This window comes from Ambystoma mexicanum, chromosome 3q (assembly GCF_040938575.1).
Source record: "Ambystoma mexicanum isolate Mex_15411 chromosome 3q, UKY_AmexF1_1, whole genome shotgun sequence".
NCBI classification, from domain to species: Eukaryota; Metazoa; Chordata; class Amphibia; order Caudata; family Ambystomatidae; genus Ambystoma; species Ambystoma mexicanum.
Window position 1 is genome coordinate 590,519,096 of NC_090926.1, and position 26,683 is coordinate 590,545,778.

A 26,683-nucleotide genomic window follows, 5' to 3' on the forward strand; every position below is an offset into this window, starting at 1 on the left:
TGTTTGAGAGCCCACTTCCAGATGATCTGGGACAGCTTGGACAGTCCTGGAGAGGGAGTACCCCCTTGCTTGTTCAGATAGTACATGACTGTGGTGCTGTCTGTGAGGACCATCACTGTCTTCCCTTCCAGGTGTGCCTGGAAAGCCTTCAGTGCTTTGAAGACAGCTAGCAGTTCCAGCAAGTTTGTGTGTTTGGACGCTACGCTCGGAGTCCAAACTGTGTGTGCAGTCTGATGGGATAGGTGAGCCACCCATCCTGTGAGGGATGCGTCTGAGGTTTGAGTGGCCTCCACTGCAGGGGTGGCGAATGGTTTCCCCATTACAAGGTTTTCCTTCGACCACCACCGTAGCAAGAGAACCAAGGCCTGCGAGATCACCACTAGATCGTCCCATTGTCCGCTGGCCTGATACCAGTGGCTGTTGAGCCACTCTTGCATTGGGCGCATACGCAGTCGCGTGAGGTACCAAATATATACATGACGCCATCATTCCTAGCAAACGCATTGCTTTGCGCACCATCACCTCTCGACCGGCCACATATCGAGGGATCTGAAACAGCATATTTTGGACCTTCGCGTTGGAGGGGAAGACGAGGCCGTCCTTTGTTCGAATTAGAGCCCCTAGGAATTGTTTGATCTGGCTGGGGTCTAGGCTGGACTTCCTCTTGTTGATGGAGAAGCCCAGTTGGAACAAAAGGTCTACAGTCTTTTGGGTATTTGAGAAACATGTTTCATAAGAATCCCCTGTTATGAGCCAATCATCGAGGTAAGGGTATACTGGGATGGACAACCCGCGCACGTGGGCCGCTGCCACTGCTAGTACTTTTGTGAATACCCTCGGCGCTGACGCTATGCCGAAGGGTAGCACTGTGTTTGCCCTTCATCATGAACCTGAGGTATTTTCTGTGCACTGGCAACATTAAAATATGAAATTATGCATCTTTCATGTCCAGTGTTGTCATGTAATCTCTCTGCGAAAGTAGGGGGATTACTTCCTGTAGGGTCACCATGCAAAATTTTTGAGGTTTGACAAATTTGTTCGCTGGGCGCAGATCTAGTACAGGGCGCATGGTTAAGTCCTTTTTGAGTACAAGGAAGTACACTGAATAAATACCATCAGTTACCTGTGATAGAGGCACGACTGCTATTGCTCCTTTTAGTAGCAGTAGTTCCACTTCTTGAAAAATGGCGAGGTGTTCAAATGACAGGCGTCGTCCCCTTGGGGGACCGACTGAATTCTATACAGTACCCGTGAGCTATAGTTGACAATACCCATCGGTCTGATGTTATTCCCTCCCATGCTGGTAGGAAAGATGTTAACCGGCCCTCGACCGGTGATGCATGGGAGGGGACCCGGATCTTCGGGTCATTTGGTGTTGGTAGCCAGGGAACCTGGGAGTGGGGCCCCTACCTCTGCTCTTGCCACGGTGTGGTCCTCTTTGCGTGTACTGGCCATTGGTTCCTTGAGTAGAGGACCCGTTACTTGAATTGTACTGCTGCTGTTGGCGTTGCCCTCGAAAAAAAGCGTTTGTTGCCAAAACCTCGCTTATTGGGAGGCTTTGAGATTTGGTCTAAGGTCTTGAGGGTGTCGAACTCTTTCTTTGCAGTCTCCAGTGCGTCATCCACTGCCTTCCCAAAGAGGTTAGACTACTCTATTGGTTTGTAATCAGCGACACCTGTGTTTCTGGCTTAAAACCGGAATTGCGGAGCCAGACATGACGCTTCAGAAGAATTCCCTGCACTAAGGAACGGCCAGCCGTTTCTGCAGCATCAAGAGTGTTTTTAATGATTCTCTGGTTAACCAGAGTTCCTTCTGTTACAGTGGCCAATAAGCGAGTTCTTAAGGGCTCAGGAAAGAGTTCTTGCCGTAATTTTCCCCATTGGGCATCAGCACAACTTGCCAGTAGTGCATTATTGGCAATTCTGGTGGAAAAAGCTGCCGAGGCTGTAATTCTTTTACCCAGGGCATAGAGCTTCTTTCCTTCCTTGTCTGGGCGTGCTTCGCTGGTTGACAGTGGAACCCCCCCCCGCTCTTTTCCTTGTGGTAGTTACCACCAAGGAGTCCGGAATTGAGTGACCCCCTAATGTATAATGGGTCTGACTGAGAGGGAGTAAACAGTTTTTCAATTCTGGGATTGACCCCTCTTACCAGTGCAGGTGTGGACAGCGACTGAGTAATTTGTCTCTTAACTGAGGCGGGGGAGGGGAATGGTTTGACCAGTGGGAGGTTTTTCTTTAATGATCTTTTCCACAATATCAGTATCAGGGGTAATTTCGCCTGTTTCAATCTCAAAATGCACTGCTGCCTTTCGAAGTAGCGCATTGAAGGTGGGTTGATCATCTGTTGGTGATGGATTCCTGACTGGTGTGGTCTGAGGAGAGGGAAGGTTTAAGATGTCAGGGTCTGTAGATTCTGTTGGTGACTGCCAGGGCTGTGAGCCACCTTCATCTCAGTCTTCCTCGAAGCCCCCCCCCCCACTCAAGTCAGTGTTTTCCTCAAAACCTTCTTTTCCTAGGTTTTGTCGGTCTTCACTATTCATTCATCTTCCCAGAAGTTAGAGTCTTCTTCAGTGAGGTCATAAGTATTCATGTCCTCTTGGAGGGGGTTACATATCTAGGATATTTAGACCTAGGGTCCTCCTGAAGCGCCTCCCTTGGTCTCTTAGGTGTTTTATTTTCAGGAGTGGACATAAATCTGTTCAGCTTGTCCATACAGGACTGGAATCTCTCAACAGTCCAGTATGGTAAACCAGAATGGTCTGGAGGAGGAAAAGGAGGTCCCTCTGCCTCCATCCATCCATCTAGGTCTGTCCCATAATGTCGAGGATAAGGTCCCTTCGTCTTCTGAGAAATCTTCTCGCAGGTTAGGGCCTTCTTGCGACGGCGGGAGCGGTCCCTGCCTTCCTTCGAGCATCCTCAGTGCTTCCCTGGCCTTGTGAACGGGTTTCGGCGTGTCACTCGCTGTCTGTTTCTGGCCGTCCTTGGAAACTATACGCGCCAAGCTTGCGACGATTAGTTTCTCCGTCGAGGGTTCATCTGGCGTCGTGCTGGGCGCTGCCGAGTCTTTTTCGGCAATGATGCGCTCTTATGCGGCGCCTGATGTTTTAGTGGTAGCGCCCTTGTCTGCAGGTAGCCCAGTTGCTAGTCGCGGTTGCAGGGAGGGCTTGCGACCCTTACGGTCGGTGGAGGTCACCGGTAGGCCCGGCGTCTCCGTTGGCGCTAGGGCTGTCTTAGTCTTCGACGAAGACGAGTCGTGGGTTGTGTGCTTAGGTTTGTGTTTTCTGCGTTTGTCAGTGTCGCTGGGGTGTTCATCCCCATAAGCAGGGCGTGAGCTGAGCTTGTTGGGGCCAGGGACAGACGAGGAGCGGGAACGCTCCCTAAGAGAGGTCTACAACCTCTGACGCAGAGGTTGGGTTATCACTATCCTCGTCACACTCGGCGGCGGGTGAGGAATCAGACCTAGACATAGCGTAGGCTGCCCACCTTTTGACCCTGCGGTCCTTTAAAGTCTTAGGCTTAAGAAGCTTACAGGCCGCACAGCCGTCCTTTGTGGTCGAGGGGCAAGCACGGTTACACTGTTTGCTTGTCTTTCCAAGTGACTTTGCCCTTGCAGCGTGGACAAAATCTAAAGGGAGTCCTCTCCAGAGCTGAGGATGCAATTAAACGTGTTAACGACCCCTAAGGAAAGGGAATGTAAAGAGAAAGGCATTCTCAGAAAGAACAGGAAATGTCCCACGACCCCACTGTCTTAGGCCGGCGAGGCCAGGCCACGTGTTCGGCAGCGCCGAAGGATCTCCTCCGTCCAAGTCACTGCCATCAAAGTTCTTATTCAGCAGTGAAACAGCTTCTCAGCTACAACGTCGAAGGAGTATTCTAATGTATATGTTCTTAAATAACGACCAAAGGGTTGAGTAAATGTCTTTGCAATTTCTCTAGGAGCTCTGCGTAAAGGCGACCAATATCTGGGCGGAATAAAACAATCTGAGGGACCTCGACGCGTGAGGGATTGTGGGTACAATGCATGTCACTATAGGGATAGTGTTAGACACGCCTTATTGACATCCTCTTTTTGACTACGAAAAACAAAATGCAATACCACAGTGACCACTGGATGTCGGACTATGCACAGCATGTGATTTTAAGCAGATTAACAAACACCAGAAATATATATATATAACACACACGGCTCCACTTCTATACTCCCAAGTTGTAAAAGCACAGTCATTGAAAACGCAGGCTGATGGTTGCGAGTTAGCATCTTCTGACCTCCTGTCACCTAGAGTCGAGGCCAAATCATTGCCGGTTACTTCGGATACCACCATTCGCCCCCCACAATTTGTGCCTTTGGCCAATGATCAAGGTACTCCAGCCCCACTAAAAACAGATGGGGGGCGTCTCTAGATTCCAATTATCCCTCGCCATACAAACATTCTCTTACAATGGAGAAAATGTTGCCGGAAACTCAAAACAAAATCTAAAAACAAACAAAATGCAAACAGCAAAATCCCTAAAGGTAATACTAAGACGCTTATAAATGCCCTCTCTACAGCACCCAAGAACAAGGCTGCGATCCTAATGAAAACCACCAAAGGCCTCTTTCATAAGACCCATTACACTCTACCTCTAATAAAGCTTTGAAATCCTCCCTCATGGCTGATTGCATGAACTGCACAACACATTCAATACCAAGGCTCCCCGACAGACAGAGTGGCCAAGTCTGATATAGTGGAGGTAGAAGGTGGTGTGGCACATCAAACTGTGGATCACCTGGCGATTATCGACACCTTTCAAACTTTGAAACAAAAAAGGAATATGCGATCAAAGAACCTTAAATGGGGCCCTTCATTTTCTATTACCTTCAAGTAAGATATAGCCCAAGACTTGGACAACATACACCTGTGTCCAAGTCCAAGTCCAATGAATCAGAACACCTGTCCAGGGTCTTCTAATATGCCACCCTCCCTCGTATTAACCATTGGTAAAGTAACAGAAAAGAAATCACACCATCTTCTCCTGACAAAAGACACTCCATAGAGGAACAAGATTATCACCCTTCAAGATGTTAGACAGGAAAAGAAGTGATCCATACCCCAACAGAACCACAATATTAACAGCCTTCAGCAGGATAAAGCTGAACAGAATAAAATCCCATGATATTCAAACTATCCAATTCTTAAATATTCATAAATTAGACACAGTAAACATCAAAGTACCATCCCAAATAGTAAGAGAATGTATACGAGGGAGGGATTGGCGTTAGCCAAAAAGGGAATAAAAACTATCAATTTCAAAGTCAATACAAACAGCTAAACTTTCAACTAATTGAGGTAATAAACGCACTAAATACAACACTAAATATAGATCGGGGAGCTTTGAGAGCGTTACATCTAGATGGCCGGTGAGCAGGAAAGATAACCACATAACTGAACTACCTCTAAAAGGACTAGTAGTCCGCAAAGAGTCACAGGTATCATGGGCCTGGTTGCGGAAAGCGCTAGAAGAGAAACAAAAAAACCTCTGTTCCAGATTGCAATTCTGTATGCACAGCATGGCTCTAAAGGTTCACACGGGGGTTTGCGCACCTTCTGGATGTCAAACAGGTTCACCATCTACTACGAAATGACATCATTCTACAAGAAACCTATGTGATCAACCAGTATGGCCCAATCATGAAATTGCATGAATACCAGCCACCAAGCAACTAAAGGGCCTTCCACGATTTCGTTAAGCAGTTTCCTTTGGGCGTTTCCCCAACCACTTTACTTTTCGGCAATTCATGCCGCAAATTGGTGAAATCCATTTTTGATGGGAGTGCAGCTCCAATGAACAGAGGCTGCATTGCCTTCTTGACTGGGAAATATATATATATATATATATATATATATATATATATATATTGGAATCCGGCAACAATAGAGGATGAGGCATTTCTTTTTTTAACATTGCACTAATGGCTTGCTACGATAGGATGTGCCTTGGAGAACTACATCACCCTTATAGTTTGTGATTTAAGCATGTCTTGCTTTACTCAAAGGAAGGCAAAGAAATCACTAGCTAGAAGGAAAACCCTGATGGACTGCAATTTGGTCATGTAAAACGGTGTCTAACTCTGACAAGCCACCTAGACCAACGTGGAAAAGAGGACATTTTACAGTTTTATTAGATTATGCATTCCGTCCAGCTACTGCGTTCTCTAGTGACACTTTAAAATTGATACAAAACTTAGTGATCATAACATTCTCCAAATTGTTAGAATGGTAAGGTCTCCGATAAATTTACGGTAATCGTTTAACCATCACGCAGGGTCAAAACCGAATAAAATGGCATGCCTCAATGTTCAAAACACGTTTTGGCAAACTAAAGAATTAGGAAAGCATCCTGCAAAGTGACGACTTGATTACACGTTTGTTTTATTTGTACCGCGCACCATCAGGCCCGGAGGCAACAGGGCACAACTTATGCAAGGTTACATACAGAGCATATATACATACACAATTTACACAGAGCATGTATATAGATACATAGTTTGTAGCAAAGGATAATCAACGAATATATCAATATGTATAATTTACAGAGCAGCAAGTGTTATACACATTTTGTCCCTATGTCACATGTCAGTCAGGCAGGATCAGTGGCCAATGCTAGTAAGGCTGAGGTGTACAGAGCATGCCTCAGTGCTGGTTGAAGAGCCATGATTTCGTTTTGGACTTGAATGAGCTGAAGATTCCTTTAAATCTAATGGTGATAGAGAGGGCATTCCATAGCTTGGAGGCAAGGACCGCTTTTTATCCCTACAACCTGATGGTTGCAAATGCAAATAAAACAAAATAAGGACATCAGGCTCAAAAAAGGCACTGTCAGATAAGACATCACGTGGCGCTATTGCTAATTTGCGTACAAAATACAGAAATGTCACAAAAAGCATTAAAATCACAGGTAGATAATGAAAACATGCTAGCCGCTCTTGCCACCAAATCAAGCAGTGCAATTTGGGGCCCATGCGTGGGTTTACTGTTGAATTCAGTTTGAGGCAGTGTTGTGCAAGATTCGGTGCACAACAACCCTGACCTCCTGGCAATAGGAACCCAACCTGGTGCAAGTCTGTACTACACAGGTTGGTAGCGTGTCGAGCAGCCGGGCTCATCTCAAGAGGGGACAATGTGAGCATTAGGGGAGTTAGAGATTCACAGTGACATGTATTCAAATAAACTCTTACACACAAGGTTTCTTGATTAAACAAGTATTCATTTATTTAATAGTCAGTTCAATAAGCCTTCTTCAGAAGAAAGCAATATAAAAGAAAAATACACAAATATACTTCAAAATACACTTACTTTCTCTAAATCAGCAAGCACCCATTTGGCATGACACAGATTCTTCCTACACCCTGAGGCGACTAGGACACTGGACATCAATATATCACTGGTACATTAAGAGCAATATTGAGCTTGGTGTCAGAAGGGTTTGGGAATAAAACAAAGGTTAAACAAATATTCTGCTGCAGTTCAGTATTTTAGAACCCCCCCCCCCAATGCAGAGTAAATTAACCATTTCCTGGAGGAAAGGTAAAGCCCAAAGTCAGAGGTAAGAATCTCAGTGAGCCGGGCCAGCCAAAGTTAATTGAGTTAATTGAACAAAAGTCTAGGTGATCTGAAGCACTTCTTGCAGGTAAGTCAAAGTCTTGCACAATGTTTCTTGCAGGCAAGTCAAAGTCTTGCACAATGTTTTAGAAGTCTTTGTAGAAAAAAAAAATAGAATCACTGTTGGGCCACAAGCTGAGAGGCTTGTGAGGGGCAAAGCTGCAAAAGCAACCAAGAAAAGTGCCAACTGCGAACTAGCAAGGCTAGATTTACAATACCTTTCCTTAGAAGAAATTGGCTCCAGCTGGCTTCTGTTCCTGTGGAGTTCTGCAGATCCTGTCCCTGGGCTTCAGCCGTGAGGACAAGAGGGAGGAGACGTGTGGGGACTCCTGCACTACGAATTGAAGGTTAGAGGCAGCAATGGGCAAACTTCAGATTAGCTGCACTTTGCGGTTTCAGCTCCCCGCGGCTCTCGGATAACACTATGAACTTTCCTCGCACCTGGGGTCCAGCACTCTGTTGAGGTGGCTCAGGCTTGGTCAGTCCTGTTTCCTGGGAGTCCGGAGGATCTTCCTGGAGCTCGGGTCTGACTCAAAAGACACTCGATTCTGATGTTCCTCTCTGTGGCACTTGGTTCCTGCAGCAGCAACGGAAGTACAGCCAGCTCCGAGAGGATTTCCAGATGAGCTCATCTTGGGAGGGTATGGAAGGGGGGGGGGGGGTCAATTGGTCCCACCAACCCAAGGGGAGAAGGCATCCTTGCAGGGCTGCTCTAGTTGAGACGAATTTGGAGCTTCAGCACAGCAACAGAGGTTCATCAGGCAAACCAACGGTCAGGGAGTTGCAGCAGGCGTCTCTTCCAAGTTATTCTTCGGATTCCTTCATCCAGTGCTTGACTGCCTTCCAAGCAAAAAGCCTTTCCTTTTATGCAGGTGTCTCATTCATTCGCAGCCTAGCTGTCACTCACAGCAGGGTGGCGGTCCTCCAAGGACAGCCCTCCAGCCAATCAACCTTGGGTGTATGCCTGTAACCAAGGAGACCAAGCACAGAGTCTGGCACCTCCCTCGTTTCATGCCCTGCTAGACACGCTGGAGCAAGAGGCAGGCTTCACTCGTGAATACCACCAAAGAAAACAAAGGGACCAAACCTGGTTTGGCACGCAGAGTAAGGACCTTTGCAAAAGGAAATGGCGAAAAAAGAAGACCGGGCCAATTTGACAAAATTACAGCCCGTGGTAAAAAAAAACAATGGTAGGAAAAAGTAAACTACTGCCACCAGCAATTGCAGAAAGGGCAACAAAAATGTTACATGAGAAACTAGACAGAGGGGATACTAAGTAACGCCTCCAGCACCCCATTGTTGGATAGTGTGTGCTGGTCTAGAAGGTTAGAAAATGTAAGAAAGTCAATTTCACTTCACTGCTCTTGGAAACAGTTTTACCAAGAGAAGGTTTGTAACCCTTTGGGAAATGAGACTTCCCTGTGCCACTGCACTGAAGGTGCAGTGGGTCACTATGTAAAGATGATGCCTATGGAGTTTGTTTCTTTTTGGTTATGGAGTCTGACAGAGTCCAAATCACAGAAAAGAAAACTAGATAGAGTGGGGAAAAGGGTCGCCTTCGCTCCAGGTTAGAAATTAAAAGTCCAGCAAAAGAGCTGGAGGTCTCTAAGGCAGAAGGGAATTCACACATTTGAGGATACTCCCCAACAGTAGGCAACCAAAGTTAAGCTTTTTCTTTAGTACAGCTTATCTGTACTATGATTTGCCAGGCAGAAAAGGACAAGTCAAGGCATATGAACATGTGTACTACAATCCCATTTACTGTTGATGATCCTGTACTCCGCACAGAACAAGGACGGAAAGCAAGTTTTTTTCAAAGTAGTATACTTATGAGCTAGACAAGGTTGTGTGCTACACTTCTGGTCGATAGCAGCATCAAGAGCACAGGACAAGTCTCATTGGAAGGGATGTGCATATTCATGCCAGCCACATCATACCTTTCCTTCTTAAAACCATATTTTGGTAGGAGGCAACAAGTCCCAGGCAGACCGAGGAAAAAAAAAAAAAAAAAAAAAAAAAAACAATACATTTTCCTGGTTGCTGTTCAAGATGAAGTGGGAAGTGTGAAGTGCATACAAACCCACCCAGAACAAAATAACGTATCAACTAAAATAAAAATATAGTAAATCGAAACCATACACAATTATTCAGCTTATAATTTTGGATGGGAAGGAAGTGCAGACAGTGGTCTCAAATGCGCAGACTGGATTTGGAGGAGCAAGGCATCAAATGGCTACTTTGGGGGTGGGAGAAAAAGGAGCACAAGACAAAGAAACTCACATTACAAACACCCCATGCCACAGTGCACTCCTCAGAGGTCGCCGATGCCTGGTTCGCCTGACATTCTATGCCTGGAAATAAAAAGAATAAATTGTGACCACAGGCTTAATTGCAGGCACCCTCCCACCAATGAGGCACTCTAGGGTCAAAACCTCCCCCTCCCCCATAATGCAGCCAAATGTCCCTGCCCACGAAAGCCCAAGATAATCACACCCAAACAGCCGTCAGATAGGGTCCCTGCACCAGCCCAGTTTGTGCTAAAAGTTAATACGGATTTCTACAATCTGGCCTGGTGGACAAACTTTAGGAGGCCACCCTAATTATAGTGAAAAGAGACCTCCTAGATAAACTAAAACCCAATTACGTTAAGTGATGGGATTACTGCGGCACGGGGGCTCTAGTTCCAGTGGTATCCACTGCACACAGATGACAGCAGGCATCTTTTCAGTCACTGTCACAGAAGCAGCTCTAGGACACGATCCCTTGAGGCTTTGATACTGGCTACCACTGAGTTCCGGGTGCAGCTACAGAACGGCGACGCTTCTGGCGACGTAGCCCACAAGTTGTCAGTTCACTGGGTAGTCATGGGACACTTCGTTGTCCCACTAATCCAAGGGCTGAAGCACTGTTCAGGGTCTTCAGAGATCAAGTAATGCAAACTGGCTTCAACAGGCCAGCTGCAGGAAGGGATACCAGGCCTCTTCTTCAGATCATCAGTATGCTCTTTGTCTACAAGGAATTCTTGGCTCCAATGCAAATGTGAAGAAATGGCTGCAGGAGACCCCCCCCCCACCCCCCCTTCACCAAAATCCAGTCTGGGAGCAAGTCAGCGTACCAATGGTAAGAATTTCAAACAGGCAGTAGTTGTCCATTAAGGCAAAACTATTGGTTTCACTCAAGCCTAGACTCTCTAGCTTCATGGATGTGCAATAGGCCCAGACACCAACACCCCTTTTCTCAGTGACCACACACACACACACACAACACCCCCCCACACACCCTTTCCGGGCAAGTGCATGAACTTATATGGGATTGCCTGACCTGGCAAGGCAAGGCAAGAAGACGGCAAATTGAAAATCTTGTGCAACAGCCATTTTAGGGCACTAGCCAATACGCGGATATGCACACTAGAAATAATGCAAAAAAATAAGTGGTACAAATGTATCTGCTGCAACCAGCTGGACTTGAGAAACATGAAAATGGCCGAAATCCCGAAAGTAAAAGCTAGGGTGATACAATGCATTGCAATGGGGAAACTTTGTAAGATGCTGTGTGCAATACATATATATGTTTTATATGTAAAAAGGGAAAACTAGATTCCCAGTACTGATAGTCTGAAGGCCTGATCAGTTCCCCTTTAAAAAAAAAAAAAAGCAGCAAAAAAAAAGGGAAGTGAAGCCAAGAGCTTTACTGCCCTTCAAAAAGTCAGTTTAAAAAGAAAGATTTTAGGGTTCCACAGAAACTACGGAGGGAAAGTTGCCAAAAGAGAATATTTTCTCCAACACTGAACAGGCAATTTGGAGTTCACTAGTTTGGGATTTCACATTTCACCCATATTCTGTCAAACATGTATGCTCCCCAATTCCTTTGACATTATCCATATCACGTCACTCCCCCTGCACTTTCTAAAACCTGCAGAAGGTGGCAGGAGGCAAAATGATTCCCATGGTACCCTACTCTCTTCCTTGATCCCACTGAATGCTTACAAAGGTCCATGATGTGGTTCCGACAGATCGCACAGTTATCCACAACGATGTCCCAGGCCCAGAGTGCCACTGCATTCCACTGTAAAACAAAAACAACTTTAGTGTGTCAACTAATACCTTAAACAGAAAACAAAAAAACCCACTTTTCCCCATTATCAGGTAAAAGTTATGCAAACTCTGCAGATATTCAGGTAAAGTGGATGAAAACATGCATGCACTAGTAAACTAGCATCAATTGCTTCTAACTTTCAAGAGATCAGAGCAGCCCAAACCGTTAAGAGTTACTGGGTAATACAGTGGCCCTTCCAGACAGTTGCAAGGGGCCATCCTCAGTGGGCCCCAGAAATGGGGCCACAGTGGACAACAACTGAGGAACATGAACATGGGTTAAAGGCAAGTCTGCAAAAACGGCGAGGGTCAACTGTTGAAATCACCAAAAGACATTCCAAGGTGGGGAAACAAAATTAAATGTAATATTCTGTACACGGCCGGCAAATTAATGCATCCATTACACTCAACCCCTCGACCCTTAAAATGTGTTTCTCCTTTCCTACCCTCCTCTACATTGTTAGGCACCTGGGAACTTTTTTTTATTTCAAAGCGTATAGGATGCTGTGGACATTTGTAGGCGAAGCTACTCACGCAAACAGATCGAACATAAAAGCGACATTAGAAATAAGAGAACAAACTATTTGCTAAACACTTAAGGATTCCCCACCCCCCCACTCCTCTCGGCCAGAACACACTTCTATTACTACAGATACAATTTGGAAGCAAAAGTACTTGACTCCCCATTTTAGAATTACATTTTGGGTGGGGCTGGGGGTGGAGGAGTTGCCAGTATTACAGATCGCCTAAATTAGTATTTTAGGCAAGTGAGAGAAAACAAAATATATATATTTAATGCGATACAGTTTTAACAAACAAGCGGCAAAAAAAACGCGAAACGCTTTAAAGTCACTGGTGTTACATGATGGGAGTGCCAACATTTTAAGGCTGTTTTTATTAATTGCTATGATTTTTCCTACAAGGACAATAAATTAAGTTTGACTGAAGAACTGGTATCCGAATTATGTTAAAATCTCTATGGAGAGTGCCACTCAGTTTTTTGTAATGCATACTTTTCTACCAGCTAATTCATGCAAATTTAAAAATGCATTTTCACCTTGAAGTTACTCTTTCCATCAGGTAGTAATAGAATCCTTCCAATGTTATTGATCTGCTGGTCCCACTCCTTTTAGAATTAACAAGGGATTTGTGAGTGAAAGAAGTATCCTACTGGTTTTGAAATAAAGATTCAATGAGCAGGTGCTAAAACCAGCTCCTGGTGTCAGCTGTCAGGCAGGAGCCATCACTGGAGAACCAGGAGCGAATAAAGGCACACTGCACTCTTCCACATGAGGCACACTTTAGCTTTTTACCCATTAAGTATGATCCATTCAATTTAAATGTGGCCCAAGTCTCAACATTTTTCTTCAAGTGTATGGTTAAGCACCAGTTGACATTTGACCCAAAAGTAGCTCCTTGTAACTGTTGGTTTTAAGCCAACCAGGCACTCCCAGGGTAGAATCAAGAGCTAAATAACGCCCAGCAATTTCGAACCCACATATTCGGTTTCAGATGTGTTGGTAGTATTTTTTTTTACTGTTTTTGGAAAGGTTTGCCTGCTTTTTGGGAATAAGTGTGGTCAGTACGACACTCCCTGTAGGCCCGGTTACAGTCTCCAGGACGTAGAAGAGAAGGCGTTTGGAGCCATAAATTTTAGTCTGGAAGTAATGCAATTCATTTTTCATATTTGACATTAGGAACGGTAGAGTATGACTAATGGATGATATTTTTGGTCGACTGCTGCAATCTCACATATTGAAGGACAAAACTGGTTTTAATAAAAAAAATAAAATAAAAAAAAAAAAAACACACAAAGGGAACAATTACTACCAAAATATGCCGAAGTGAGGTTGCCCGGTTTTTTGAGGAAAGTTTTGTTTGACCATTTTGCCTTTTTAAAGTTTAATTTATTGGGCACTTATGAGCCTATACAGCAAAAGGCGTTTCAAGTGGGGCAGGGGAGCGGGGGGGCGCTGGGGCAGGGATGAAACAAAACAGTCCTACTATGCCTTGGGTCATTCGGCCAGGCTAGGGCAGGGGGGGGGGGGTTGGGGGAGAGGAGAGGGAGCCCGGAAGGGCACTTGCAGGTGGGGAGGGGTCAGGGGAGAACGAAGTGCTGGGTTAGACTCAGAGGAGGGCCTGGTGCCCTGTAAAAGACTCAGACGGCAGACTGACATTAGCAGAGGAGGTGATGGTTCATGACAAGAAAGCCACAAAGCTAACACAACCACCTATTCTATTCCGAACGAATCCCAAATGCACCAATGATCGACAAATACACTGAGAGGCACCCTCTCAGCCAGCCATACAGACCAGGTGCGGTACAAATCTATGCGCGAGTTAAGCGCTGAAGACCATGGTCAGAGAAACCTATATGGACAGCCTGAACTAAGCATCAAGAAGCCATGTTTCTGACATCATTTGAAACACCACAACACATTATCAGTGTTCGACATGAAGTACATGTGCAGACCGCACTACACCACACAAACTCAAATACATGTACATGAAAGCACAGTTAGGACAGATACACATACATACGGTCATTGCCTTTATTATTTTGCCATTAGCCAAATACAGTAAAGCAGAAACCGCAAGGCATAAGATCTTTAGTGAGCTTGCTAATGCTTAAAGCCAATAATCGCATGGACATACAGGAGTATATACAGAACCTGATCAAACCATGTATAGCTAACCCATAGGGAACCTAGTACAACATGGTCAACATACAAACTGCATTATAGGGTTCAGGAAAATTGTAGCAGGCCTCAAATCACTGAGCAGGAGACAAGCTGAGCCGATTCAGGCTGGACAGAGCAAGACGCGCAAGACAGGGCACACAGTCAAGGTCAAGGTATACAAAGGCATTCCAATCCCCAGAGAAAGGGACTAGCTGCATGAAAACAGAATAAATCCTCATAATTAGGAACTGCAGAGCTCGATTTTGTGGTCTCCAAACATGTGGAACAGCCGAAGGGAACAATGGGCAGTCTTCCAGGGTGGGAAGAAGCCAGTCCCAGCAGCCAGCCACAGATTGCTACAAGAGTCGCTACTGAGCTGAGAACTCAATAGAGTCCCAGGTCTGGGGGAAATCGGCACTAGCCAAATCACAGTTTAGCACTCCAAGGGTGGGTAGCAACGGGCGAGAACCAATGGTAGGTCCATGCAAAGTAATAGTTCGTAAATTGGGGATGGGACATGCCAACCACCTGACATGCAAGCGCTAGTAGAAAAACACATAGGGACTATATAGGTTATTCGACTCCTGACAGCCAATCCCACACATCAATAGTCATTACTTGGGACGCTCTCCAGTGACGTAATTTTATACTAAAACTGGTCTGCGAAACAGGAGGAGCCAAGAATGTACTGGAATCCACACATGTTCTTGTATTGGTCCCTGTTGGCATTATTCGCAATAAGCCTCCATTTGAATTTGCTGTTGCGAGTCCTCCGTGTATACTGGGGAGGGAGTTGGTCTCTCCAGATCCTGACTTTCAGCATACCTCCGAGTTCTCCTGAACAGTCAACTCAGAAGGGCAGGGAGGCCATTTCAGAGGGAGGCTCCTGCGGAAGAGAGGATCTACCCATCACTTTCTGCTTGGAGAAGCATCAGAACTGCAGAGAATTGGAGCTAGAAGATCAAAGGGCTCTAGCAGGGAGGTACTTCGGAAGAGTAAGTTGGAGGTAGTGGGGCCCCAGAAAGCCCTGTGGATGATGCAGAAGTTCTTGAAGTTGATCCTCGCAACAACCGGGAGCCAGTGGAGAGATTTTAGGGCTTGAGGTCAAGGATAAGTCTTGCAGTCCTGTTCTGGATTAGTTGAAGGGGTCAAAGGGAGGATTCAGGCAGATCGAGGAAGAGGCTGTCACAGTATTCCAGCCTAGAGAGTGCCAGAGATCTGGAGACAGAGTTTGTGGGAAAATGAAATGGAGAATGCCTCGGAGGAAGTGCAACTGCAAGTGGGCCTTCTTGGCAAGGTCCACGATGTGAGGAGAGAGGAGACAAAGAGGACACCAAGGTTGTTTGCATCAGCACTGCTGAAGATGGCGGTGCTGCCTCGGCTGTTACGCTATTTTGTAAATACACCATTCTGGATACCTAGACTATTCTTTGTTAAAATCCAGGCAATATGCAGGGGGTTCATATGGCGCAATACTAGGAACAGAGTAGCACTACGGGAATTGCAGAACACTTATGACCGTTGAGGGTATTAAATTGCCCAACTTCGAGATTTACTATCTGGCTGGCCAAATACAATATGCGGCGAGGTAGTTATCAGAAGACCCCACATCTGAGTCCAGATTGTTGAGGGCCGAGTGTGGTCCACTTTTCCTGAAAGAATGGATATGGGTGCCAAAATCACAGGAAGAAGGGGGGGGGGTGTCAAGAATGTTAGACTTCGGAATGAAGATATGGCAAAGAGCCTGCCGGGCCATGGAGAATCCACTCCCATGTTCCCCACAGATAGCACTAGTAGCACTGAACGGGGTGGATGAGCAATTACGTAAGACAGTCCAAAAACATCGGTAACCAAGGGGCATTGCAAAGTTGGGGAGATGTGTGGCATGAGGGGAAGGTGGTGGGGTTCACACTGGTAGATGACACTGGCTTACACCGGGGACAATATATCACATATATTAGACTGCTGCAGAAGATAAGACACCTGGTCAACGATAGTGTTGGAAAGCCAGCCTGACACAGTTGTGGAAACATTTTATGATGTGTCGGATGGAGGCCATGCGATCTCCCGAATTTATGAACTACTGATGTACATAGTGGGAAAGGAGGTGAGCCAGTTGCGACGGGATTGGAGGAGGAAGCTGGGGAACCCATGAGCGATGGGCTGTGGATGGGTAGAGATAAAACAAAAAAAAGAAAAAAGAAAAAAAAGTGTCCAGGAACGCGAGGTTGCAACAAATCCAGTTATACATCACCCACAGAGTGTATAGGACCCCTCAGAAGATTGCAAGATTTAAGAACGCAGGAACACAAGCATGTCCTAAATGTGGGAGGTGAACGAGGGATTTGTACTGGGGAGACCCCCAGCCAGCCCTTCTAGATTTGAGATCAAGTCTACATCGGTGTTCAGGAGTGCAGTTTCCATGCCTCTGGCTGCTCTGAACCAGACTGGTGGATCAGTTGGGAGATGACCAGCTTCTCCAAGAGTTTATCCAGGAAGGGGGGTTATGGGCAGCAGAAGCCTTTTTGAGGAGGGGTGCACAAGGGAGTGATTGAGGGATAGCAGGAAGGAGCCAGCAAAAAAGGAGCTATTGCATTCTGCAATGTTGTCCTTGACAGTTCTGGAGGAGCAGAGGAGCACATCTTTGGAGGATACTTTCCTAGAGAGGACTTGTCTAGAGATCTCATCCGGTGGAATGGGCGAGAAAGACGATTAGGACAGACAGGGAGGTGGGCCAAAGGAGGCCTGAGAGTGGGTGAGGGAGAAGGTAGGGGGTGAAGACTGGAGTGAAGACTGGAGTGAAGACAGGATGGCCCGAGTTTTGGTTATGAAGTGAGAGGCCAGTGCAGAGGGTCTGGGATGGAAGAGGAGAGGAGACTGCAGAAGGATTGGAGAGTTCCTCGCAGATGTTGGACAGTTCAGCCAGCCCCAGAGATGCGGGCTTGGATATAGGCCGCCACCTTCAAGTGGATGGAGAGTCTGTATTGCCTTTGGCGCAGGCGGCAGGCCAGTCAAGAGTAAGAGTTTGAGGCCTGCCACTTCGGTTCAGCAACTCTGCACTTGTGGTTCAGAGAGTTTGGGTCAGAATCATACCAGGTGGGCTTGGAGGCAGGCTTCGTGCAGATCCTCATGACAGGGGCAAGGATGTCCCAAGTGTTGGAGATGGAAAGGTGAAGGTTAGCAATGGTTGAGTCAGTGGGAGGGGGAATGAAAGTGGCAGCAAAAGCAGCAACTGTTACTCGCTTCATTGGTCTAATGACAGTGGAGACTTGCTGTGCGGGCAAAGGTTTAGCCAGGGGACCCAAGAGATCCGGGTGAGAGGACAGGAGGGAATGGTCATACCATGAGGAGTGTGGCGAGAGGGGAGGTATGGTGAGAGCATCCAAGGTGCGGACCGGAGGGAAGAATGGGGGAAGAGGAAAGTCACAGCAGCTGCACAAGAGTCCAGAGGCTGCATCAGGAAAGTCAAGGTGAATATTGAAGTCTCAGAAGCTTGGAGGTGGTGGCCAGGAGAGAAGAGGTGAGGTCAGACCACTCCAAGAGCAATCAGGAGACCGGACCAGGGGTCCTGTAGATGGTGGCAAATCAGCAAGAGGATTGAAAGACACCAAGCCTGAAGACAAGGCATTCGAAGGAAGAGAAGGTCCGAGTGGATACGATTGTAACGAGGACACATTATGGGAAGATCAAGGCCACTTCGCCCCAAAGACGGATAGGCCTGTGCTTAGAAAGGATCTTGTAGCCCTCTGGGAGGAGTGTCAAGATTAGCGACAGAGCAGGCAGTGAACCACGTCTCAGTGAGAGTTAAAACGTCACGGTCAAAGTCTTCAAGGAGGTGGCAGGTGTCAGGAGTGTTTAACGGCAGACCGAGAGGTTAGCTAAGTGGAGCTGGTGGCCACCATTGACGGTCTTGTGTATAGGCGTGTTATAAATGCCATATCATATCAAGTGTTTCAAGGTGCAACAACGCAAGGGAGGGGAACAGAGGGAAGACAGACAACGATCCTACTAGGCCAGGTGACCTGGAGATCACGCAAGTGCCAGTGCATTACATAGGAGAACAATAAAATAAATAAAGACAATAAATCGAAGTGCAGCCAGCTGGTGGCAAGCGTAATGGTAAGTGCAGACACAGGGGTCAAGTGCTAGGAGGGGCAGGGCAGGAAGGGTCAGCAGAGGGTTTAAGGAGAGGGTGCACAAGGAGTGCTTCGGGGGGGGGGGGGGGAGAGACTAGAGCGGCGAAGGAGTGGTTACAGAAATCAGTCAGGGCAAGAGCCAGGGTGTCAATGTGGTCCTTTATGTTTGAGGAACAGGAGTGAACCTGTTTTGACAAGACGGACATAGATCGGACTGGTCTGGAAACCTAGTCTGCGGAGAACAGGGGAAAGGCAGAGAAGGAGAGGAGAGGTGGCCGGATGAGGGCCAGAGGAGGAGCAGGGACTAGAGGAAGAGAGGTCCGGAGGTCTTTAGTTTTAGAGATGAAATGCGAAGCGAGGGCCATGCAGAGGGCCTGGCAGGGAACAGAAGAGGTAGAGACTGCAGCAGGATTGGCCAGCTCCTTGAAAATTTTAAAGAGCTCGGCCGAGTTATTGGATGCAGCAGAGACCCAGGCTTGGATGTGGGCACTCTTCTTGGTGCGGACAGAGCCAGTATTGCCTTTGGAGCAGGCGGCAGGCCAGTTTGTCAGAGGATGTACCACAAGCATGCCATTTCATCTCAGCCACCCTGCACTTGTGTTTGAGGGCGACGATGTCTGAGTCGTACTAAGAGTTGCAGTTGGCTTTGGGTTTCAAGCGGATCCTCATGGATCCTTCCGCCAAGGAGGGGGTACAGGAATGTGGCATGCCTGTCTGTTGTATTAAAAGGGGCAGCAGAAGGGTGAGGAAGGGAGTTCAGAGACCGAAGACGCCCATCAAGGAGGAGGTTGGCCATGACAGTGCCATTCTGGTAGACCTTAAAGATGCCCCTAGAGGATGGGAAGTGTGCCAAGAGTACTTCCCATTGGGTTCCACCATTAATGGGCAAAGAGAAAGGGCAGAGGACCGAGACCATATGGGAGGTCCAGCGAGGGAACGACAAAGGAAGTTAGTGCCTCAGGAGGATAGCTCAGGGTCCACTCGCTCGCCTTGGAAGCAACACGATGCAGAGCAACAAAGGTTCGTTTCCCCGGGTCTGCGCTTAGAAGCCTCTGGGTACTAAACGCGTTGTATAAAATAACCAATTACAGTCTGCCTGGAAGAAGCATGGACGTAGGTGTCAGCGATGGGCAGGCCTGGATTGGGGACTAAGATCTTTCTTGAACATTTTCCTTCCAGACTTCGAAAGAAATAGATAGATCAGAGTAGCAGTTTGGGTAGATGGGAGAGAGGGCACCATGGAGGGGGCGGTTGGAGAGGAGCACAGATCTAAAAAAAGGGGGAGAAAGAGGGACAGAGGCTGCACAATGAACTCACCAGGCAGCCTAGCAGCAAGACAGGCAAAGACGAATAAGATGAATTTCCGGCAGCAGCCGGCTAGCTGCTCAGTCCAGCACCACTTCACTACAGGCCCAGCGTGCCACACCACTACACTCAGGGAAGGTCATTTGCTGGGCCGGCTGATCAGGGAGAGATTGGATCATAGGAGCAAATCAATCAATTCCAAGTATGGATTCCAATACAGTGCAAGGGGGCCAAATCCATTCCTTACAAAGAGTGCGTGTGACACTGACTTAATATGGAACTCTGAAGGTCTTCTGTACTATACTCTGGACATTCCTCGCGCTTTAGGGTGCATAGGCTGCTGCTGCGGCCGTCGCTCATCCTTGCACACTGGCCAAGGTGGGGACTGAAATCTCAGAGCCTCCCTGAGTGGCAGTAGGAAGGCAGAGAAGAAATGCTACTGGTGCTCCATGAGAGCTATACCCTGAATGTAGAGTCCCTCCATAGTGGCTTCCAGTAGCGGCCTATGCCACGTCTCCACTCCCTGCTGCTTCAATGCAGGGGAAGTTAAGTTCTGTTATGAGTATTGCATGTGCAGCAGGATCTGCTGCAGAGGTCTCCGCTCCTCATTGATGCCAGCATTTGTATGGTTGATGGAAACCAGTGCAATTACATTTGCTATGAAGACATGTAGGATTACTAGGCGTACAACATTCACACCCATCCTCTAATTACAGACTAGAACAGTTCTGGTTTGTCAAATTTGTGTATTGCACTTTACACCAAGTTTTTGGGGCTGAAAATGTAAAAAAAAAAATAAATGATTCCTGCTATTAAGTCTATCGGTTTCAGACTCACGTGTTATACTGAGGGCCATCTAGTGGTTGGGCCTATGTATAACAACTGGTTTATTAAACCTGGGCTTCAACATGGGCACTCTATGAAAGGAACACGTTATGATGGATGCAGGCTACCCAAAATGCTCCTTTTTTCCTTCACCTTCCCCAAAATGTTCATTCTGGCCCCAGGTAACTAGCAACCACATCTACGCAGAGTTTTACTACAAGGCTTGCGGTTGGATGCATGCTAAAGCAAAAAGGCTAATAAGTAACCGGTCTCTTCAGCTTGTAAATCTGTTCGATCCATATGCAATGTTGTTTGGCAAGCAGTGTTTACGCCTGTTGGAGAGCGTGTGAGAAGAGCAGCCTGGCTCCACGTCTTGAAACACTTCTATCCATCTTGAACTTCATACATTGCTGATAGGCAGCAACTCTATACAATCCCACTTGTTCAAATTCTTGATTTAACTGTGTTTTACCCGTTTTTACAAGTTCAGTTCTTCTTGAATCCTTGTTGCCTCTGGTTTCTTAGTTTGATCTTCGGAGAATTCTTTATTTTTATAGTTGGTCGCTTCTGTCCTTTGACAATCCCAAACGCAAATAAATTGGCGTGTGTTTTGAAGGGGTTTTGCCAAGGCCGTGCAGAATATTACTGACTGCATAAGTATAAAAGGGGCATGCTCTTTTCTGGATTAGAATGAAGACTCGCAGTTCTGTTTACACAAATACATAAGTAAATGACGGTTCCGAATCAGCATTTACTTTTTTATTTTTTTTAAAAAACTGAAAAGCAGGGTTCTCGTTTGGCCCAGTTTGTTGTCAGTCATGCATTTCACACCAATGGCTGTACAAATTGAGGATGCAGAGTACATAAACGGGGTGTTCATTCCTTAAAGCTATTTAAATGGCTGTAGAGATGCGTTTTGGGAGTGCAGTAATCACAGGATCCTCCGTTTTAAAAACCATTTTGTTGGTTTTAAAAGGTGAAAAATGGAGTTTGGTTTGAAAAGCAGTTCAGTTTGTGAGCCAGTAATGTGTGTTTATTTTAGAAAAACATGATGCTGTAGGAGTGGACTGAAGGAGAAAAATAAATACTAAATTAAGTGAATTGTTGCAGGTCAACTCCAGGACTACCCGGTTTTGCAAGAAACAAAATACAATGTTGTCCATTTTAATTTGTAGTAAAGCTGTGAATTAAACTTTCATTGCTATGGAGATTCAGTTCCACGTGTGCACCATTTGTTTTGGGCAAACAGAAACCCAGTTTTATGAGCGAGAAAAACAGAATTTACCTGGCTCTTCAATAGCCCTGTTCTATGCATGTCCCATAACTAGCATTCAAACACCATGTCCATTTCTCTTTTAAATAAATGTGAAAAAGTTGCTATGCAATTCTTGCACAGAGCCAAAATAGATGATCAATAGAATTAAAAAGGAAAATAGACCACTAGACACCATAATCCAACCATAAACCAAGAGATTTAAAGATGCTCTCTATAGGAGATATATATATATATATATATATATATATATCGAGTATGGGTTCTAAATATCACTGTATCCCTGTGCAAGAAAGGTTCCTCCAATGAAATTGCAACTCGGCCTCTTATGGAAGAGATTGCCACCAAGAAAGCAACTTTGAAGCTGGCAGAAGCAATAGACCATCCATAACTACTCAAATGCCAAATTATAACTGGCTTATATAGTTGATGTAACCTTACTATTTAGGTTTATGCTACAACGTATGCCATAATGGATAGGCAAACCTTTCGTGAATTAGAGACGTGTTGTCTAGCATACCAGAAAACATGACACTTCCATTCTTTATGTACATCTTCGAGGCACCTTTAAATGTCCCATCACTTCAGGGGCCATGCTACTGCGTTTATTGGTGGGCTGAGATGTGCGATTCTGCTGCTCTTTGTCCATCAGCCAATGAACTCTCAGCCACAAAATCTCTCCAGCCATCCTGAGAAGTTATGCAAATCTCACTGGTTTCAGCCATGTGAGATCGAGTAGGTGTCTCGTTAGTGATCCCAGCATCTTTTTTTTTTTTTTAACTAACCACCCTGTGTATTAGTGGAAATAACACAAAAATCCCTAAAGGGATCAACACTACATTCCCCAGACACGTGTGGGAATCTGGATCCAATTGTCAAAAGGTTCACTAGTGCTTCTGGGCACAAACTTATTCTTGCTCTGGTTTCATGTTCTAACAAATTGCCAGCCAATTCTGTGTGTCTGGTATGTGCTGTGCAACTGCAGCAATAACATTGGCAAATATACTGTGCCATCTGCAAGGTGTTGTGGGACTGAGCAGAAACCTCATTTTATGGTAAATCTCAAATACACATCAAGTTTGTTGTTGGGACCAGAACCCTACCCTCGTACGTTCATGGAGCAATGCACCTTTGCATGTTTGGGGATGTGCAAGACCATGCTCAAGAGGTTTCATTGTTTTGAGCAAATTCATGATCTGTTTTGTTACAACTGCTAGATCGCTCCCAGTGCCCCACCACTTGAACCATCATGCACTCAGCAATTCCTGTACGGCTCATGCAACGTCATCATGTTTGGGGTACTAAAGAGAATGTACAATGACATCATACCCATCTGTTCCATTACTGTTCTCACTGTTGGATACGTATATCTGGTAAAGGAAAACTGTTGCCTGAAATTAATTATTGGTCTGTGTCAGAGACCCATGTTGACTAAACCCAGCTTGGTCAAAGAGTAGCACTGTTGTGTATGTTTGCTCGGAGTATCATCACTTCCCAGTTGTTCACATAAGGGTAAACCAATATTGCTAGTCTTCCTACTTCCGATACCACACTTTTAAACGATCATTACAGTTATTGCAATGACAGTACTTTGAACGGAGAAGGACTAGAAACAAATTTAATCTTGGGTACCTTCTGTGCAATGCATTAAATAGCTTTCACATCAATCGTTCACATATATTCCCTTCTAGTAGTAAGGGGATGCAGACTTTAAGACTTCTGCTCCAGCCTCCCCTCCTCTCCTCTCCTCTCTGGCCAGCCTCCCTTGGCCCTGCACCTCCACCTACCAACGAGGCAAAAAATCTGGGGGGTCATCTTCGACTCCACTCTCCTTCTAGTCTCACACCGGACATCGCTAAAAGAAAAATCCTACTACCAACTGCACCTCCTCACAGGTATTCTACTTTCTCACCTTCGACCCAGACGCTTACTGTCTCCAGAGCCCTGGTCCTCTATAGGCTGGACTTTTTCCAACTTCCACAGCCTCATTCTCAACCTGCCCTTTCCTACTCTGCACCCTCTTCAACTCATCCATAACAGAACCACAAGACTTAATCTTGGCATTAAGCCTAAAGCCCAGGTAACGCAACTCTCCCGCGCTGAAATCCCTTCCCCCTGGCTCCCCGTGGCTGCAAGGATCAAGCTCAAGACCCTTTGCATTGTCCACAAGGCTTTCTGGGGCCTGGGCTCACCATCTGCAATACTTCCTAAATATGCAACCGCCCCGAGCCCTCCGCTCGTCTTCCTCCAACTCAAGCACAGACTTTGGAGGGTGTCTGGGGGTGCGAGATCTCTATCCACTGCAGGTGCCTCCCTCTGGAACAGCCTCCCTGCTTCTCTAAGTCTTTGAGCCCGATCTCCTTAAGTTTCAGAAACTCCTCAAAACTTTCCTATTCGCCTCCTCCCTCTCCCACTCCCACTCCCACTCCCCCCTCGCTCCGTCTCCTCTACTTCTGCTCAATTTCGCTGACTGGCTGCATGGTGTACCTTCAGATCTCACAGGTCCCCAGCTCTCCTCACCAGTCTCCTGCACTTGCCCCAGGACTTGCACTTAGCAGAGAGATACCACTCTTGTTTCTACCCATAAGAGTGGTATCTCTCTGCTCTTAACCTACGTTCTGATGCCCCCCCCGCACTTACTTTCTGTTTGCCTGCATAATGAGTGTACCATGCCTAATAAGATAGTTTTTTGTCTGGTCTCCCCCCTTTCATTGTTGCGCTTTTAAACATGTGTGGTCCGTGCTTAGAAACCTATAGATATTAAGCGGGTTATAAATAACCCATCATATCATAAGTGCATAATAAATAGTCATTATGGCACAAGCTTGTTGAGTGGTCTCCGGACCAGCATCAGTTTTAAGGGGATAGTCTAAGAATAAGGAGATATACATGAAAATATATATATATATATATATATATATACACATACATACACACACACACACACACACACACACACACACACACACCTGTTCCATCCCCGACACCACATCTATGGCTCAATTGTCAAAGGTTTTGACCTTGGTTTGCAATGAAGTGGCATGTTATCTTGTCCTGTTCGACTTTGTGCAACACAGAGTTCCTCGAAAGATTGTCCTTTTACGGTCTCTCTCTCAAACACTCTCAAATGAACTCCCTCCCATATGCTTTTCTTCCTAGGCTAAGGTGATGGCTGTGAAAGGTAGCACAACCCCACAAAGGTCACAGTTTCGTGGAAGGGGGGGGGGGGGGTGCTCCCTTAGTAGGGCCTCCCATTCCCTTCAACAGTATTGTTCCTAGCCCCACCGTTGAAGGGATTGCTGCCATGCTTGTGGCAAGCACTGAAAGGACTGCTGGTATTCCAGGGTGGGTCCTCTTCGAAGACTTCCCAACAGTAGATGCACTGCTTTGAAAAGGCCCATTAGAAATTGCTTGTTACCATGACTCCTACCAGCTCGCCGTGCCACTGTACTGGTGCCATTCACCCAAAGCCACGATGCACACTCTGGACTGCCTTTGGGTCGTGTTCTCCCTCTGGCCAGTCGCCTCTAGTAGACACAGAAAATGCAGGGGCTCTGTACTGCAGCCCTACCGTGTCCAGCTCACCTCCAACTCATTTGCCTGCAGTAGCAGCACTCCTGGGTGGTCAGCCAATCCAACAGACCACAGTTGAGCCACTGCTATAGAATCCCTGCTGTATTAATGCTTTTTGCGGTGGGTTGAGTGCTTTTCTGGGTAGGGTGGCGTTAGCCTTGTCGCCACTTCTCCTGTCTTCCAACCTTCAAGACGTTTGGACCATCCTCACTCTGGTTAGCTCCCCTCCGTTCTGGCACCAGCTCTGGTCTCCAACTGTGGCAGACGGGGGGGAGGTGTAGCTGGAAGAGGGTAGTCTACCTCACCAAGGCATCATTTCCTCAACAGCTCCCAGTCTCAGGGCGCTGTTGCGCAGCAGGCTGATGCAGACGTGAGCTTCTCTCGCTCCAATGCGGCCACCTAAATCCTGGCTGTTACAACCTGGTTCGCCGGTGTGCTGATCACAGACACCCGCATTTCTGGTGTCTGGAAGAGTGTAGCTACCATCTGCTCCGGGATTTCAGAAAATTGGGCCCTGAAACCCTGATAAGAGATCCCGACATGCCAAACAGCGGCATCTTAGTCTGCACTTCTTTACACACCCAGCAGGGATCCTGACCTGGAGAGCACCGCCACATTGCAGGGTGGCTGATCAACCCCCCCGCCCCCGCAGGCTGCATTACAAGCGGCGGGGGAACAGTGCGTCCTGCCGGGATTGAGGATATCAGTTGGAGCTCTGCCGGCAGGCTATGCACCCGGGACAACAGTGGACCAAGGGGAGTCTGCGGTCTGTCAAGCTGGGGTGAGGCGGATGTTCGGAGCCCAGTCAGCTCCAGCTCCTCCTCCACCACCCATGTGAGAGGAATCAAGACTAAATAATGGCCCCCATTCGGGGTCAGGAAAGAGTGTACAACATCTGCAGTTTACTGAAAAATACCGCCTTGAGGGGACATCGACAGCAGGAATAACGTAGCCACCGCCAGACATCCAAACTCCACAGTGGCTAGCCGTGTAGCAGCAGACACGACTCCCATCACTGGGATCACCTTTAGATTACAGCATCTGCGCTCTACCACAAAGAACAAAATACTCAGGAGTGATCATGGCAAAAGGGGAAATCTCTGCTCACATGGAATGTTAATGGGCTGAGCTCTGGCATCAAGAGGTGGTTGGTGCTC

At 46.7% G+C, this 26,683-nt stretch overlaps 1 protein-coding gene across 1 annotated transcript in view; it reads right to left on the reverse strand.

Annotated features, from left to right (window-relative positions):
• Nucleotides 1-26,683, reverse strand: part of RBX1 (ring-box 1) — a 137,952-nt gene that overhangs the window by 28,454 nt on the left and 82,815 nt on the right. Inside the window, exons 2-3 of the mRNA XM_069654422.1 lie at nucleotides 11,626-11,704; nucleotides 9,920-9,990 (exon numbers count right to left, since the gene is read on the reverse strand). Coding sequence (XP_069510523.1) covers nucleotides 9,920-9,990; nucleotides 11,626-11,704 — 150 coding nt within the window. The remainder of the gene's footprint in view (nucleotides 1-9,919; nucleotides 9,991-11,625; nucleotides 11,705-26,683) is intronic.